The sequence below is a fragment of the Mustela erminea genome, chromosome X, assembly GCF_009829155.1.
Source record: "Mustela erminea isolate mMusErm1 chromosome X, mMusErm1.Pri, whole genome shotgun sequence".
NCBI lineage: Eukaryota > Metazoa > Chordata > Mammalia > Carnivora > Mustelidae > Mustela > Mustela erminea.
Window position 1 is genome coordinate 36,664,346 of NC_045635.1, and position 17,320 is coordinate 36,681,665.

General features: G+C 39.5%; 2 protein-coding genes across 14 annotated transcripts in view; one reads left to right on the forward strand and one right to left on the reverse strand.

Annotated features, from left to right (window-relative positions):
* CASK (calcium/calmodulin dependent serine protein kinase) overlaps positions 1–17,320 on the reverse strand; it is a 348,007-nt gene that overhangs the window by 136,584 nt on the left and 194,103 nt on the right. The window lies entirely within an intron of this gene.
* GPR34 (G protein-coupled receptor 34) lies at positions 1,636–8,647 on the forward strand. The gene is given in 4 exon segments (XM_032331676.1): positions 1,636–1,879; positions 2,525–2,622; positions 5,954–6,013; positions 6,879–8,647. A coding segment is annotated over 1 exon segment (1,173 nt). The 5' UTR covers positions 1,636–1,879; positions 2,525–2,622; positions 5,954–6,013; positions 6,879–6,957; the 3' UTR covers positions 8,131–8,647.

Here is a 17,320-nt window from a genome sequence, read left to right on the forward strand (position 1 = left end):
TGGGGACTGTATGTATACTCGAATCTGGTCACAGTAGGGTCACCAGAGCACTGAAGATTAAAGCAGAATTAGTATTTTGCAAATGGAGGCTAAGGTGTAGAAAAATAGTTGGTATAACATAAAAAACATTTATATTAGATTTAGTAAACAGAATGCTAATAAATACCTATTTAGTTATTAAAAAAAAAAACTCTGTCACAAGCACCAAAATATATTTGCACAGCCTTGTTTATCACAGCATTATTCCCAACAGCCTGGGGGTGGAAGCAATCCAAATGTCCATTGACAGGTGAATGGAGAAAGAACATGTGATATATATACATACAGTGAAACATTGTGTGGCCTTAAAAAGAAGGAAGTCATGTCACATGCTGTAACATGGGGTGAACCTTGAGGATATTATGCTCAACAACAAAAAAATCCAGCGGGAGAAGTACAGTATATGATTCCACTCAAATGAATTATCTACAATAGCCCAAATCATATCAAGTAGAAAGGGAATTGCCAAGGGTAGGGAAATGGAATTAGTGTTCAGTGAGTGTAGAGTTTCACTTTTGCATGATGAAAAAGTTCCAAAAATCTGCTGCACAAGAATATACTTAATAGTACTGAACTGTTCAAAAATCATTAAGAAAGCAAGTTTAATACTATCGGGTTTTTTTCTCTTTCTTTCTTTCTTTTCTTTTTCTGTCTTTCTTTCTTTTAAATACTGTGCACACACAAAATTCCTGCCAGACCAACACAGTAACCCTCTTCCTTCTCAGGAGTTCTAAGGGGAAGTAAGAGCTATGAAGTATTTTCATTCTAGCAATTTTAAAATATTTTGTCCTATGTGTCATATTCATAACAAACCAAAAGCTCTGGAGAATATGAGTTCAGAAGAGTGAATGCACCCAGAAATAATGAGAATGTTAGATAAAGCCTAATGAGTTAAATACCATTTAGGGTAAACAAAGCTGCAGGGTAACAATTATGGGGAGGATAAAAACTAATCTTTCACTTCAGATGACAAGGAAAAAGGGGAAATGCCATGAAACTGCAGGGCCAGCAGTTACATAGATGGACAGTCATTAAATACTGGACTAAAAATAAAAACTGTAGAATCCCTTCATTATTTTCTTTAAAACAGAGATTTCAGTTTACTTGGGAGAATTTATTGTAGTGATAAAAAGGGGAGAATACAATCGTAAATTTCATCTAGTCCTAAGACTGTAACATTGTTTTAGAAAATAAATCCAAGGTCTTAAAGGGATTCATGAAAATCTACTAAAATAATGTACAGGCCAAATAAAACTTTAAAAAGCCCCTCAGGAATAAAATAATTCTAATATCTAATATCTAACATCTAATATCTAATAATCTGTTACTGATATTAGTACAATTCAATACAGGAATGCCATTTTATGTAAAAAACTTAATTTCTAAAATGAATCCTGAAAGAAACATATTCAGTGCTTACTATGCCTCATTTCTTAGCAAAAACAGAGAATGCATAACTCTGCTTACAATTTATAAAACTTCTTTGTTTGGGGGAGGGACAAGGGAAAACCTCCCACAATCGTGAAGGTGAAAGGTATTCAAATGAAAGATAGAAATGATTTTCTAAAGGTTAAGTGTTGACTGAGCTTACACATACAATGGCTGCATGCTAGCAGGCTTCTGAATATTTTCACAAGGAATCGGAGGGATGGCATATTGAAGAAAGAAAGAAAAGGGGAAAAAAAAAAAACCTTGTTACCACACGCAAATATAAAAAAAAGGCAACCTCAACCAATTGTACCACGACCGGATGGAGGAGCCCAGCTGACATACAAAGACAAGTCTCTGTGTTTAGGGAAGCTTGGGGTTCTGCTCCTTCTACTGCAAGAGAGCCTGACCTGTGAGTACTCCTTGATTTCAACTCTATAAATGACCCATTATTTCAGTTAAAATTTGATTGTCTGAATACTAAAAGTGAAACCTGCTTTTTGGTGACTAGCAGCGCTTTGCTTAAAGAGACCTGAGTCAACTGCTTGAATGAGACCTCTCTGCCTTGATTTGACTTAAAATGAGGCTGTCCTCTTAGTTACTGGAAGTACTGTAGGTCACTGTGGGTACTGAAGCTCGTATTATCAATATCGTCATGTTGCTTATGCTGTCTTTTGTATATTGCCATGAAGACTTGCAGGGCCACTTGAACCCATTAAGAGTTATTTTCATATGTAATGAACTTTATCTCCAATGTATTATAAATGATCACTTACTAACTTTATTGTTTTGCTGTTTCCCTATTTGCACCAGTTGTGCTTTATTGTATTGTTACTATTTTATGGTAATTGCCAGATGAATTAAATTTTAAGTTGGGTGTTTCTGAAGTAAATGAGGTGAATATTAGAAAAAAGAAAAAGCAAAATATGTGGTAGTTACTTCAACTGAAATGTTTCCAAATGCTTTTTTAGACACAGATAAGTTTATAACAAAACGTAATGAACTAGTAATAGTATTATTTCCAGTAACATGCTTCCAATTGTGATTCTGTATGCAGCAATTAATGTGACCTTTGAAGCATGGCCTGAATGACTCAGTGGCCAGAAAGTCAAACTACAGTGAAAGGTTGCTGCCATTGCCATTACTGCCGAATAGGTATGTATTTTTACATAGCAATATGATGTTTTCACAAACATACCCAGAACACATTTAAAACCTTGGACTCTTTGGAGGCCACAATATAATGTGTTGGGCGCTGCCTCCACTACAGAAGCTGAGGCTTCTACATGTCTATGGACATGAACCAGTTGGCAACTACTGGCCAGGGGGGTGGTGGTGCTGGGTACAACGCAACACTAACACAGGGGGACAAGCATGAGGATTTATCAAGTAACAACCTTAAAAAAAAAACAAAACAAAAACTTTTACCATCTACTCTCAGAAAACCATTGTGACCATGTCAATATAGTACACAAGTCACAAGTAACACCCACTGGGAAATTTGTCCACTGTGCAAATACAGTGGTTTGTTACTTGTTCTCATTGGCCATTCTTAAATGAGTAGTTTTTAAAACATCAATAAATGGCCTTAAGAACAGTGAGTGAGTGACACATTGTAAAGGAGGTGAAAATCAGCCATTAAGTGTAAAACAGAATGTAATCTGTTAATTTGTTAATAAATGACTGGACACTAGCCATCTAATACATGGCTCTAAATGATGGCCACTGTTACTATTTAAACAAATGCATTGCTTTTGCTTTATTTTCTTTAAGCTTACAAATAGAGCAAAACCAGAAAGGTCTATTGGCAACCCTGTCCAACTATTACTAATTTATTTTATTGGCAGATTGAAGCTGGAGCAAATGGTTTCAGGATATGTGCTTTGTAGTAATATCTTGAGGATGGCTTTCTAGAAATATCTTGATGATGGCTTTCAGGCCTAGAAGTAAGTTTGAAAAGATATGCTCTGAGAGATCTGCTGAACATTCTGATGAATGATTTGTGATACTGTAAATGCTGGACTTCTTTATTTACTAAAATGGACAGAGCAAATGAGAAGAGTAAGACCTTTTTCTAAAGAAGTAAAACTAGAAGGTATAATCGCTTCTTAAAATTGCTGCTGTGAGGGGCACCTGGCTGGCTCAGTCGGTAGAGCATGTGACTCTTGATCTCGAGGTTGTAAGTTTGAGCCCCCACATCGAACGTCGATTACTTAAAAATAAAATCTTTTAAAAAATCATTAATGTGGATAATGTTAAAGGAACCATGTCTAGATACTGCTGACAGGACTCAGCATTAAAAAAGAAAATGCTGATCCTATGTGATTAGGAAGAGTGAGATTTAGCGAAAAGGATCATAGACCCTAAAAGCTAGGCAGATCTGAGTTCCAGCTCTGGTAATGCCATTTAAGAGCTGCACGGTCACGGGTAAAGTTGGCAACTTCTTGATCTCTCATTACCTCTTTTGGAATACCTACCTCACAAGGTTACAATGAGGATTATGCAAATGAAGTAATATCAATGTGCTTAACACACTGTCCAGTACATGGCAACTGCTAAATAAATATTAGTTAGTGGTCCAGCCATCTAGCTCAAGGGTTCAATTCTGGCTGCAGATTAGAATCCTCTGAGGAGCTTTTAAAGGAAACCACTGCCTGGAGCCCACTGCAGACCAATTAAAACAGGAGATCTGGGGTTGGAGCCAGGCATGGATACCCTTAACAAGTCCTCAAAAGGATTCTAATAAGCAGCTGGGACTGAGAGGCACTGAGAGTCTCTTCTACAAAGCACCCAATCAGTGGTTATCTCGAGATGTCTGGGGCTGAGACCCCTATTGCCTCCCAAGATAGCCTGTTTCATTCTAAAACAGCATTTCCTTAATAGGAAGCCACATCTGTCTCTGCAGTTTCCAGTCAGTAGTCCTTGTTCTGCTTTCTGAAAACAGAGATCACAAGGTGAAATTCTTTTCTCTGTGGCTCTGTAAAGTGTTCCCATCTCCAGAACTGGGTGCTTGTTTCCTTCAGCTTGCTCGTATGACATGATTTGGGCTTTTCTCCCCTTTCGTTCTGTGCCTGTTTCCACGTGTGCTGTTGGGATGAAACACTACATTCCAGGTGAGGCCCAGAGGTCCTCTCAGCTTGGGACTGGCAGTAACACCCCTCAGATTAGTAGTAATGGTCTTCATCTAAGGCGCTCTGTGTCTACGAATTCAGCCAAAGAAGGGGGTTGGTTCTTGCTGCAGCCACAGCAACCACAGTCAATTGCGATTTCGTTTCTTACTACAGCTCAAGCCCCTCCTGTGCTTGAACAGCTGATTTTGAGATCCTCATGTACAACTTCACCTACTTTTCCACTAAATTCCCTCTTTTATTCAATAATATTTATTGGGCTGAGAGGCAAACGAAAAGGACGTGGTTCTGAACCCTAACGGGGTTTAAAATACAGCACGGGAGGAGGAAAAAAACCCAAACCAAACCAAAGAACTACTTACAGAGGAGTTCTCACAGTTGTTTTGGCTGTCTGAGCTCTCAAAATCCTATCACTTGCCATTAAGTTCCTCTTCACTGGGGGGCAATGAGAGGTTTCTACCTGAGCTTCTGCAAGCTCCCCATGTAACCACACAATGCAAATCCCTCCTTCAGGCACCCTTTTCCTCTTCCTGGTAATCTAGATCGCATTTATCAGCTTCATTTTTTGGCAGCCCGCCATTCTTCCTAGATGGCCCTTTCCTTTTAGAATCTCAGATCACCAGAAACATGCCTGTTAGTTTCTATAAACATCGCCGACATCGGTCTTCCTGCAGTTGAGACACAGGACAGACCTGAACTCTGCAGACAGGCCCTCACCAGGGATTACATAACTTCCTCTTTATCAGTTGGTTCCTCTTCCCTGGAATCAATTTTCCCTCTTTGACAATATTTTAAACTGGAATTTTACCCTCAATGGCATGGTTTCTTCTCGATCAAATTATAGACAGACTTTTAAGAAAAGATAAGTTCTTCCAAATGTTTTTTCTCTGTGTATCATGCCACATCAAGAAGTTACTATAATTCAAATGCACTTTACATGATAGCATTCAGAATCTGAATGTACATGCTTACAAAAACGTTTACTGACAGCAGGAACGTGGTCTTGGTCACCTTTGTTTTCCATGTAGTATTTAGCCAGGTGTGAAATATTTACTAAAGGGAGATTAGTCCAAAGGTGTTTTTTTTTTAAAGCTAATTTTCATGGAGTACTTTTATGTGCTAGTGTTAAGTTCTTCATACACATTGTGTATTTCTACAGATAAGAAAATGAAGGCTTAGAAAAGATTAATTGGTTTGATCAAGGTCACAGAGTTAGGTCTGATTTTGGTAACCTTGCTCTGAACATCTTTATGTTACATCTGCTAAGATGTCGCTGTAGAGAAATGGGGCAGTCGCTCTAAGAAAGGAAGGGGATGAGACCTCCTGGAACCTTCTCTTCATGTCTTCTTGCTCCTTAGGATGGCCTCCCAGGCTGAGTTCTTCATATCAATCAATGCCCAGGAAAAGGCCAAGAACAGGTAGCATTGTTAACATTCTCTGTTGCCACGAACAAGTGGAATCCACACTCTATCTCTTACAAGGTTCTAGCAACAGTTGCCTAACACAGGGCACAGTAAGCTGCAGTTACTTTTTTCAAAATCCTGGAATGTACATCCTGTTTTCCATCTCACTATCACTATAGATTTCTAGGTCAGGAGACTGCCTGGCCCAACTGGTGGCTATTGCCACCTGACTTGGTTTTGTTTGGCTGTTTTGCTCTCCTGTTGCAGTGTTACAACAAGTCTGCCTAAGGAGGCAGGTGCTCTGCTCTCTTGGTCTGCTTGCCCCGCAGGCAAATGATTTTAGTACGCCCAACTCAGTCTTAAGTTGCAAAGGAGGAGATTGAGGACTCTTTCCTATTTATATCTTGGAATGGAAGACTGCCACAGTTTATCTGTCTTATGCTATGTGGTAACCCTTGTCAAAATGAATGAACACCATATCCAAGGGAAGGCGTCAAGGCAAGAAGGTGGGCAGCGGTCAGCAGTGGGCCCAGCTCACTCATGGCTGTAACTACCTTAGGGATGTCTCTTATCTTTAAGCAATGTGAGCTGTCATTTCTCTTTACCTCCGTCTCTGTTCTCTGTTCCTATAAAAAACTCCCTGTGGAAAGTGAAATAAACCTTGAACGTATACTGCAGCCATAGCAAAAGTTAGAGCAGGACATTCCCTAAGACTCTCCTACATTTACTGCTTGTTTTATGATATGGTAATGCTGCTACATACGTAGCATAGATAGTCAAAGTTTCTCATGTCTAAAAATCAATCATGGATTATTTGGGCTTTGAGTTAAAGCAACTGCTATTAAAATGACAAATGACTTGATGCTGCATTCTGTTGCAGGAAAAATCTGAAGACATAAAAGCTACACACAAGGAACATGTCATTGAGCACCTCTGCTTTTTGATCCCTACACCGGACAATGAGAAGTCACATGGTAACGACGATGAGTGCTTCAACCGGCAGCTGGCCTTCCTCCTCCCAGAAAGACAGCTTTATGGCCAGTCATAGCATCCAAGGGCTGAACCATTCAGGAGACCCAAGCAGTCCTAATCAACCTGGTATTACTGCTACTCCAAACGGTACCTGTCCCATGGATGAGAAACTACTCTCCAGCCTGTTAACAATATCCTACTCTGTTATTTTCATCGTGGGACTGGTTGGAAACATAATTGCCCTCTATGTATTTCTGGGTATCCACCGCAAAAGAAATTCCATACAGATTTACCTACTGAATGTAGCTATTGCAGATCTCTTACTGATCTTCTGCCTGCCTTTCCGAATAATGTATCACATTAACGGGAACCAGTGGACACTCGGTGTGATCCTTTGCAAGGTTGTGGGAACACTATTTTATATGAACATGTATATTAGCATTATTTTGCTTGGATTTATCAGTTTGGATCGCTACGTAAAAATTAATCGGTCTGTACAACAACGAAGGGCGGTAACAACCAAACAAAGTATTTATGTTTGCTGTACAGTATGGACAGTTGCTCTTGCTGGATTTTTAGCTATGATTACCTTAACCCTTAAAGGAAATCATAATTCCACAGTGTGTTTCCATTACAGAGAGAAGCATAATGCCAAAGGAGAAGCAATTTTTAATTACGTTCTTGTGGTAATGTTCTGGCTAATTTTCTTACTAATAATCCTTTCATATATTAAGATCGGCAAGAATCTACTAAGGATTTCCAAAAGGAGGTCAAAATTTCCCAATTCTGGTAAATATGCCAAAACAGCCCGGAATTCCTTTATCGTACTTATCATTTTTACTGTATGTTTTGTTCCCTATCATGCCTTCCGATTTGTCTATATATCTTCACAGCTAAATAGCCCATCTTGCTATTGGAAGGAAATCATTCACAAAACCAATGAGATCATGTTGGTTTTCTCATCTTTCAATAGCTGCTTAGATCCAGTCATGTATTTCCTGATGTCCAGTAACATCCGCAAAATAATGTGCCAACTTCTTTCTAGACGATTTCAAGGGGAAGCGAGCAGGAGTGAGAGCACTTCAGAATTTAAGCCAGGATACTCTCTGCATGATACATCTGCCGCAGCTAAAATTCAGTCTACTGCTTAAAGCACTTGAGGGAAACACATAAAAAGGATGAGAAAATACAACCTCTTAATTACTTACAGAACTAAAAATTATGAAACAAAGCTCTAGCGTTTGCAAAGCTCAGACCTGTTCAAAGCTCTTTGCTTATTTGTGATATTTCATTTGCTTAGTTGTAAACTATTTCAAGGGAAAGAAAAGCTTATACTCATCACTAGATTTTAAATCTGTATGTAACGTCTTTTCAAAATAGGCTATTAAGCTAACACTCTTAACACAGATTATAAAGTTAAGTGAAATTTATGGTTTTAACAACAGAATAATTAAAATGTCATGGTTTCTCAAGTCACTAACGTAGTTACTCAAACTCAAGCACTTAATACTAATTTCAAGTGCATTTAAAAGTAAGTTAAATGATTGGCAGACTGACAAGAATGTCAGAAAATATATGTTCTTTGTCATTGAAAAAGCCTGTATAATTTGCTACTGTATTCATTCATGCCTAAACCTTTATAACAGATGAAATAATAAAATTCTAATAAAAAATGAAGTCACCCATTATCTATCACTGTTTAGATCAAATAAAAATAATTTAAATATGGTATAGTAAAGTCAAACAACAGAGAAGCTAAGAATTTGATAGCCTAGCAACAGGATTTGAACCTACGCCTTACTTAAAGCAGATTTAGAAGTGACTCAGCCATCTTGGACCATGTTGTGATAGAGTAAAATTGAAAACAGGCACAGCCTATGGTCTACCATGTCTGATACTAGGTTTACATCTGACAGAACCACTTGAACATGTTTACAAGAAAACTTATACATAATGATGCTCAGTGAACTGCTGGGTCATGATATCAAACAACTGAAATGATCTGAGTTGGGTATCCATCAGCAAAGGAATGGAGAAATACACTATTCACAAAATGGAGTATTACACAGTGCTTTCATGAAATGAACTACACCTGCACGTGTCAACATGGGAGAATTATCAGAAAAATGCTGAATAGAAAAACACCCCAAAACCCAACTGCAAAAAGGTAGACACACCATATGAGATCATTTATGTAAAATACAAAAACACATAAAATACCATATTCTTTCTGGACCTATAGATATGCAATAAAGGTACAAAATGTGCATAATATACACAGCATAACACAACCAATTTTGAGTTATATGGTTACAGCTGGAGAGATTTGAAGCAAACATGGCAAAATGTTAAGTCGGTTAAACCTGTGTGATAGTACTTGGGTATTTATTATATTATTTTTGGCATATGGCTGAGTGTTTGTAATATTTTATAATAAAGAAAACTTAACAGATTAGAATTAAAGGGAGCAAATTCTGAAATCTTCACGTATGCTCAAAATTAAATGGAGAGTAAGCTCTAAGAAAAAGGGTTCTTATTTAGCAAGGGCTCCTGGGAACTTAGTGTACTTCAAGGCACACAGGTGGCCAATAGGTATCTGTTGAATAATTGAATGAGTGAACAAATGAGCAGATGAGTGAGACAGGGAAGGGGGGTTGCTTAATAGAACTGAAAAAGTGGGTGTATCTAGTCAATGTAGTCAATGTATCTCGATATAGCTGCACAGAACATCATACAGTTGGAATCAGGAGCTGTCATTAAGGCAACTATTTTTAAAATTTTGTCCAGCATTTATTCAGTTTTTTTGGTCACACACAGAACCAGAATGCCATTGGGTAAATATGTAAAAGTTGTTATGACAAAGTCCAAGGATCCCCTCATATGTTTGTCACAGAGTAGAATTTCTTAGAGTTAGAATAATTCTTCAAACTTCAGGTGGACCAGTGGCTGGGGAATCAATGGTAAAGAGTATGAAGAATTTTGTTAGGGTTGAATTTATTTTAATGAGATTTGGTTTGTATATAATTACTGTGCAACCGTGTATTAGTGAGTGCACGTGACTGACTGAATAAGGAACAGGTCAAAGCAGAATTATATTTAAAAAAACAAGAAATATTTGAGAATAAAAATGGAAATTTGCAGAAAAATTAGCAGCTTAGAAAAAATTTACATTACTTTGCTCTGACAATGTTAGCAAATACCACCAAATTGAAATTTAGCATTTCTGTTTGTATGGTTTTAAAATGTGACAATACTGGGTGCCTGGGTAGCTCAGTTGGTTAAGCAACTGCCTTTGGCTCAGGTCATGATCCTGGAGTCCCAGAATTGAGTCCCACATTGGGCTTCCTGCTCCACAGGGAGTCTGCTTCTCCCTCTGACCTTCTCCCCTCTCATGCTCTCACTCTCTCTCAAATGAATAAATAAAATCTTAAACGATGGCAACACTAATTTTCTCTCGTGTTCTCAAAGGTAAAAAAATTTTTTTTTATATTTTTGGTAAACAATTTATATCCCTACGTGTCTCTATTATAAACGTAACAGCTTGAATGGTTAGATTACATTGCGTGCGTGCGTGCATGGGGGGGGGGGAAGGGGAGGGGCAGAGGGAGAGGGAAAGAGTTCTCACGCAGACTCCCTACTGAGCATGGACCCTGACACAGGCAGATCCCACAATCATGAGATCATGACCTGAGTGGAAATCCAAGAGTCAGATGCTTGGGACGTCTGGGTGGCTCAGCTGACTGGGCGTCTGCCTTCAGCTCAGGTCGTGATCCCGGGGTCCTGGGATCAAGTCCTGTGTCAGGCTCCCTGCTCACTGGTGAGGCTGCTTCTCTTTCTGCCTGCTGCTCCCCCGGCTTCAGCTCTCCCACCCTCTCTCTCTCTGACAAATAAATAAATAAAATCTTAAAAAAAAAAAAAGAGATGCTTAATTGACTGAGCCACCCAGGTGCCCCACACAATGGCATTCTTTAAAAAATAAAATTAAAAAGCACACTGAGTTAATTCTTGGTATAATAATTGTGGTAAAATAAATTTTGATAAAAGTCAATCTGAGCTTAAGTTTATAATGGATTTTATTTATTGACAGAAGTTTCACTAATAAAGTCTTAGAGTAACCTGAATCTTGCAAATGTTTGTAAATTTTTTTTTAGATTACATATATATTTATTTGACAGAGAGAGATCACAAGTAGGCAGAGAAGTAGCCAGAGGGGGGAGGGGGAAGGAGGCTCCCTGCTGAGCAGAGAGCCCCATGTGGGGCTCAATCCTAGGGTCCTGGGATCATGACCTGAGCTGAAGGCAGAGGCTTAACCCACTGAGCCACCCAGGTGCCCCATGTTTGTATATTTTTAACATGATACTGACTTACAAAATTTAAAGCTATTTATTATATATAATCTTTAATTTCTTACTAAGCATTAGTGTTTTCAAGCAGCAAACACTTGTCCCTACATCCCCCAATCCAACGTTTAGTTCTAGAAGCATGCAGAAAAAGGTAATTCCCGAGTATACATATATCCTCACCTTGCAAAAGATACTCAGAACAAGTTTCTAAATAGCATCTAACATATGCAAAACTAAACAAGGGCAAAATAAAATGCCTGGCTGCCAGGCAGATACCCAATGCTGAGTACTGCTGTTCGTTTTGGAAAACCCAGCAGTGCTGGGTTTGATGATGGTTAGCTTTCTAAGATCAGATCACTAGAAAAAAGAAATTTTGTTCAAGTCCAGAAGGTTTTATTTTCAACTTCTTTGATCAGGTCACTAGAAAAAGGAAATTTTATTCAAGTCCAGAAGGTTTTATTTTCAACTTCTTTTTAAAATGGATTCTTCAGTCCTGCCAGTATAAAAGTAGAACTAATAAAATTACAACTCTTTGAAGCAAAGCCTTACTGAAAGTTACCCACAAGAGAAAACAGCATGAAATGGAGTTCTCCTAGCAGGCAACCTGGATTTTGCAGAAACATATTACCAGGCTATTTTTAAGGTTTTTAAAAAAAGATTTTATTTATTTATTTATTTGTGTGTGTGTGTGTGTGTGTGTGTGTGTGTGAGAGAGAGAGAGAGAGAGAGAGAGAGAGAGAAAGAGAGAGGACACATCAGCGAGTATGAGGGCAGAGGGATTGGGAGAAACAGGCTCCCGACTAAGCAGGGAGCCGGATATGGGCCCAGGACCCCAAGATCATGACCTGAGGTGAAGGCAGACATTTAACCAACTGAGCCACCCAGATGCCCTAGGTTTTTGAAATATGAATGGAGACTTATTTTACCAGATATTAATGTATATTCTTATCTTTCAATAAGGAGAACTCTGTGCACCAGATACAAGGATAAGCTTATCACTGGAACAGAATACACATCTCTAAGCAGGCCCTCAATGATACAGGAGAAGATTATATAACGTGATTAACGCCTCTCAAAAGAGTAGGGGCAGGAATGATCAGAGGGAAACCTAAGATTCTGTTGCTCAAGATGTGCCAGAATCTTGCAAAGTGGTGTTAAGTGAATTTTTGAAAAGTTTTCTGAGTGACTGCAACACACTTTCCTCCCTCAGAAAGAACCACTGCAAATAAAGGGAGATATCACAAAAAGCCTAGGGGAAGGAAGGGATGGATTAATAAAAAGTGCCGTGCTTATTAATCAAAAAGTCAGTTTATAGCCTTACCTCATATCACACACAAAACATTATTAAGATTATATATAGATTGTTGCATGTAAATAATGGAACCATGAAAAGATTTAAAAATAAGTGATTGGGAAAGAACTTCCTATTAATCAAACAGCAGAAATTATAGGGAGAATGCATAGCTTATTTTTTGGTCAAAAACCACAAACATAAACGCAAAAGCTCAAGAGTGGCAAAAACGTTCACAACAGTTGTGACATCTAACAAGGAGAGCCTTTTAGGTCAGGTACCAACAGATGCCATAACTTGCCAAGAAACTTCTATTTTTTCATCAGAATAAAGTATTCAAAACCCAGAATGTAATCGGAATTGTGTCAGCTGAGACAGAAACTAAGGCATGCTCTCACGCTGGCTGAGGCCACGTCTTTTTTCACAGCGACGCGGCCCCGGTGAGCACACACAACGGTATGTGGCTGCAGCAGTACGTCGGTTCAGTCTGGTTTGCAGACAGACACCAGCGCTGGCTGGGGGATGGTAACAGACTCAAAGCTGGAAAGGAAGTGCTAGGTTTGTCCTAAACTTCTGCTAGGCCTCTTATTTCCCCCCTTTCAAGTTCACATGCAAGAAAATGAGCAGCAAAGTTGGAGTTATTTGTGTGTAACTTTTACGCTGCTAGGCGCTGGACACACATGATCGTCACTTAAACTACACTGCAAGTGGTGTCAGGAGAACTGCCTTTTTCATAGGGGATGTGAGTTAGTGGGCTCTGACTCTACGGAAACTGACTCTGCTAAGATAATGCTTTTTGTTTTCATTTCCGTCTGCCCAAGCCCATGGTTAACTACTGAGATGTCTTAAAAAAACAAAAAACAAAAACCCAAAACCCAAAATTGGTAATAACATGTATTTGGGACAAAAAAATCTGTTTACCACTCATCCAAATTGTGTGCAGTCAAAAAGCCAACATCTTAAAGGCTGGTTCTCTAGCTGTGGCACATTTGCCCACTCTGGGAAAGCCCTGCCTGAAACACGGACAGTATTCTAGTACAAGAGCCTACAGGTGGAACTGGGAGGGGGGGATCTTGAATAAAGGTTTGGAGCACTCGCCCTTAATTTTGCTTCTAGCCAAAGAAAGGCATCAAGAACCATCCTAAGATGAGATCTGGAAGAACTTTCTAATTATGGTTTGAGTACAGGTGTGGATGAGGCAGAGAATCTCTTTTTGCTTTAGGAAGTCATACAGTTACTGCAGGGTCCATAGTCAACTTCTACACAGTTCTATTCTGGTGGGCTCATTCCACGTATCATCTTTCTTTAGTTCTAAAACATTTCAAGCACCCAAAAAAGGGGGAAGACACAACATAGCGAGCAGCAAGCACCCATCACCCAAACTGAACAGATGTTAACTTTTGGCCCTATTTGCTTCACTGTTCTCTTGTACCCAGATGTAACCCCAAAGCTAACTTCACTAAAGCTCATCCTGAGGTATCCTCTTTCCCCAAGTTAGTATTGTCATTCTGATGTGCATTTTTCTTCTTTTATAACACAGCTATATATAACGATAGGTATTAGTTTTTGTTTTTTAAAACGGACACAACGAATATCTTACTACTGCACCCTTTTGTAACTTTTTCACTCAATTTCTGTTTGTGCTGATATATGTAGGTCTCCTCACTCACTACACTGATACACAGGGTTTCACTGTGGGAACAAAAAATAGCTCAATTCTCCATTTCACCTGACAGTGGGCCCTTAGGTGGTTTCCACTTTTTCACTATTAGAAACCATGGTCTCCTGTATGCCCTGGGCACATGCGTGAAATTTCTCGATGGCCGACTCCTAGAAGTAGAAATGCTTGCTCATAGGGTATGCACATTCGCAACTGATCTCTGTTGTGACAAATTGCTCTCCAAAGTGATTTTATCGATGTATATACTTCTCCCAACTAGTGAGAGACGGGACTCTAGTGAGACATGAGTTGTTTCCCAATACTTGGTTTTGTCATTTTTACTAACTTTAGTCCATCTAGTAGGTGTGAATGGCATCTCCCTGTGGCTTTAATTTGTGCTTCCCTGATTACAATTGAAATGGAGCATTGGCTCATGTTTTGTCCCCCCTGCCCCATTCAGGTTTCTTCTTGGGTAAATGGCCTGTTTGTATCGGGACCTCTCCCCCCCCTCCGTTCCCCCTTAATTAGTTGCTGCTTCTTTACTCATTTCTTTCAAACTATTGAAATAGCATGTATTCTGGATACGAATCTTTTGGTGTTTTTATGGGTTGTTAATCACTTCTATCAGTGTGGGCCTTGCTTTCTCCTTTCCTTATGGTTTCTTTTGCCAGACACCACAAAGTAAGATGTTTTCTCTTTCGCTTTAAAGAAACTTTCTAGGAAAAAATGTAGATAAACCCTGGCCTTTTGATATACAGCTCTAAAAGACCATGCTAAAGAATTTGCAGAGAGAATTATGATTAGCTTGGCATTTCATAAATGGAGTCCAGATGAGACATTCCCTGAGAACACAGAAATGTTTTCTTATACTACAAATTCAAACACCTGAGAACAGACGTGCAGATGATTTGAAAGCACAGAACGTCTCTTGGACCAGGAGAAGAGTCTTGAGCATTGGAACAGTATCTCCCTCCCATCACAGTTAGGCCATAGTGGGGATCATGGTGGGCTGGATCCAATAGGTCTTCTTGGCCCAATGACAGTAAACATTATTAAATAACAGAACTGAGAGTCAGCGTACCAGCCAGGTCAGAAGGGCAGCCCTTGCAGCGAGACTGCTCGAGTTCAGTGTCTGGCTCTACCACTTACTATATAACCTTGGACAAGCTCTCTTCCTTCTACTGAGAAATTGCTTCCTTCTACTCTTCCTTCTACTTTTTACTTTTTTTTTTCTATGAGAAAATGCCTTCTCCTGTTTTTCCTTACTTCCTTCTATTCTTCCTTCTACTGAGAGATTATTTAATAAGAGTTAGGAGTACCTAACTCATAGTGTTGTTATGAGGACTAAACAAGCTAATAAATATATACCTGGCCAGGAAGAAACATTCAATATATGTTATCCAAATACTCAAATGTCAAAATGGAATGGCCAGAAGCTGAAGGTAAACATTGGAAGTAGGAAGAGAGGCAGTGGAAGCTGGTCTGGAAGCAAGAGAGGTGGGAGGGAGGCGGGGAGTAACTCATGAAGGGTAATTCAACTTCAGCTTTCATGAATAAGAGCACTGCCCAGGACAAGAGCGGTAACAGACCGATCATGGGCTCATCAGAGCCATGCTCTGGAAGTTGAATAAGCGGAAGAGGACAGTGAGGGCACCTTGCAGGATACCAGGAAAAGAGTTGGGAGAATGAGATTACGTAGCCTTATAGCAAAAGACAGAAGGAAAGATATTACAGCAAAAATGTGTGTGTGTAGTTCCAGAGAGCAAGCTGAAAGGATCGGTGAAGGATGGGAGTTGCAAGAGGCACATCTCACCAGATCATGAGAGAGGGTGTCTAATAATTACAGATCTCAAATGAAATAGAGAGCTGGTGACTTACTTGTTAATCGAAGCATTTCAATATAGTATGGATCCCCAGCAGGCTGGGAAGGTAGCCAAGTATTTTCAGCATTTAATAAAGTTTGAATGAGATGTTCTTTAGATCCTGTTAATAGAAATTCTGGATCTTGCGGAACATTCACTGCATCAGCGGCTGGCAAGTAGGGGCCACCTGCAGTTCAGCTGTGCCTTCAGATACTAAAACAGTAATGCCCTCAGGGCAACTCAGGTGCACGTCTGGGGGCTGCTGCTTGATGTATGGTTGGCGGTCCCCAAGCAGTTTCCCGCAATCTTCTTTTGTGGTGAATCTGACCTGTGTCTCTTGCTCAGCACGTAGTAGGCATTTTTATTGCTAGAGAGATTGCTTTTAGGAGCTTTGTGACATTCATGTTAGGTGCTTAGGTCTCTATGCTTTCTTATAGACCCCTGGTTTTGCTCAATAATCAGAGCGGCTAACTGGGTCACCACACCGCATTCTGAAATGGCAACAAGGCACTAAACCTGGCTCAGTAGCATGAACTCATGTGGGAATAGTAATCACTCTAATGGGTTATATTTTCCAATTTTATCCAATGGCAAACTTCTGGGCCAAGAGATTGTAATGCCTTCCATTAATACCACTGGAAGTGCTGCTACAGGCCCTTTCCTGTTATAGACATTTCCTTTCTACAGTTCCTGCCTCTTCTCGTGTTCTATTACTTATTAAGACTTTCTAGTACCCAGTCTCCCACCTCTGCTTTGTTCCTTTCCTGTACACAGCAGCACCTCTTTCTCTTCCTCAATTCAATTTTTGCTGTTTTCCTACTTTCTCTTTAAAGTGCCTTTCTCACAATTTAGTGCGGTGTTCTCTTGTATGTCCCCTGACCTGTCAGAAGCAGAAATGCTGTAAATTGTTTATACTCACAAGAAAAACACTGTTTCCTCTATATTAAAAACAACTTTCAGCTGGTTGCAAAGGGAACTGATGAGGTTTGCATGCATGTTCATATTCAGTTCCCCTTTGTGGCCAGTTAGTCTTGAAAAACATTGGAACACACAGGTCAGCTCGTGTTGGGGACGGTTGCAGAGGTCCAAATATATGTGGCAACTAGTGCAAGGAATCAGCTAAGTAAGTGAATGTGGGTCTCATGCTCTGATAGTTTCCATTTATGATCCTGCAAATAAAGAAATCTTGAGTAG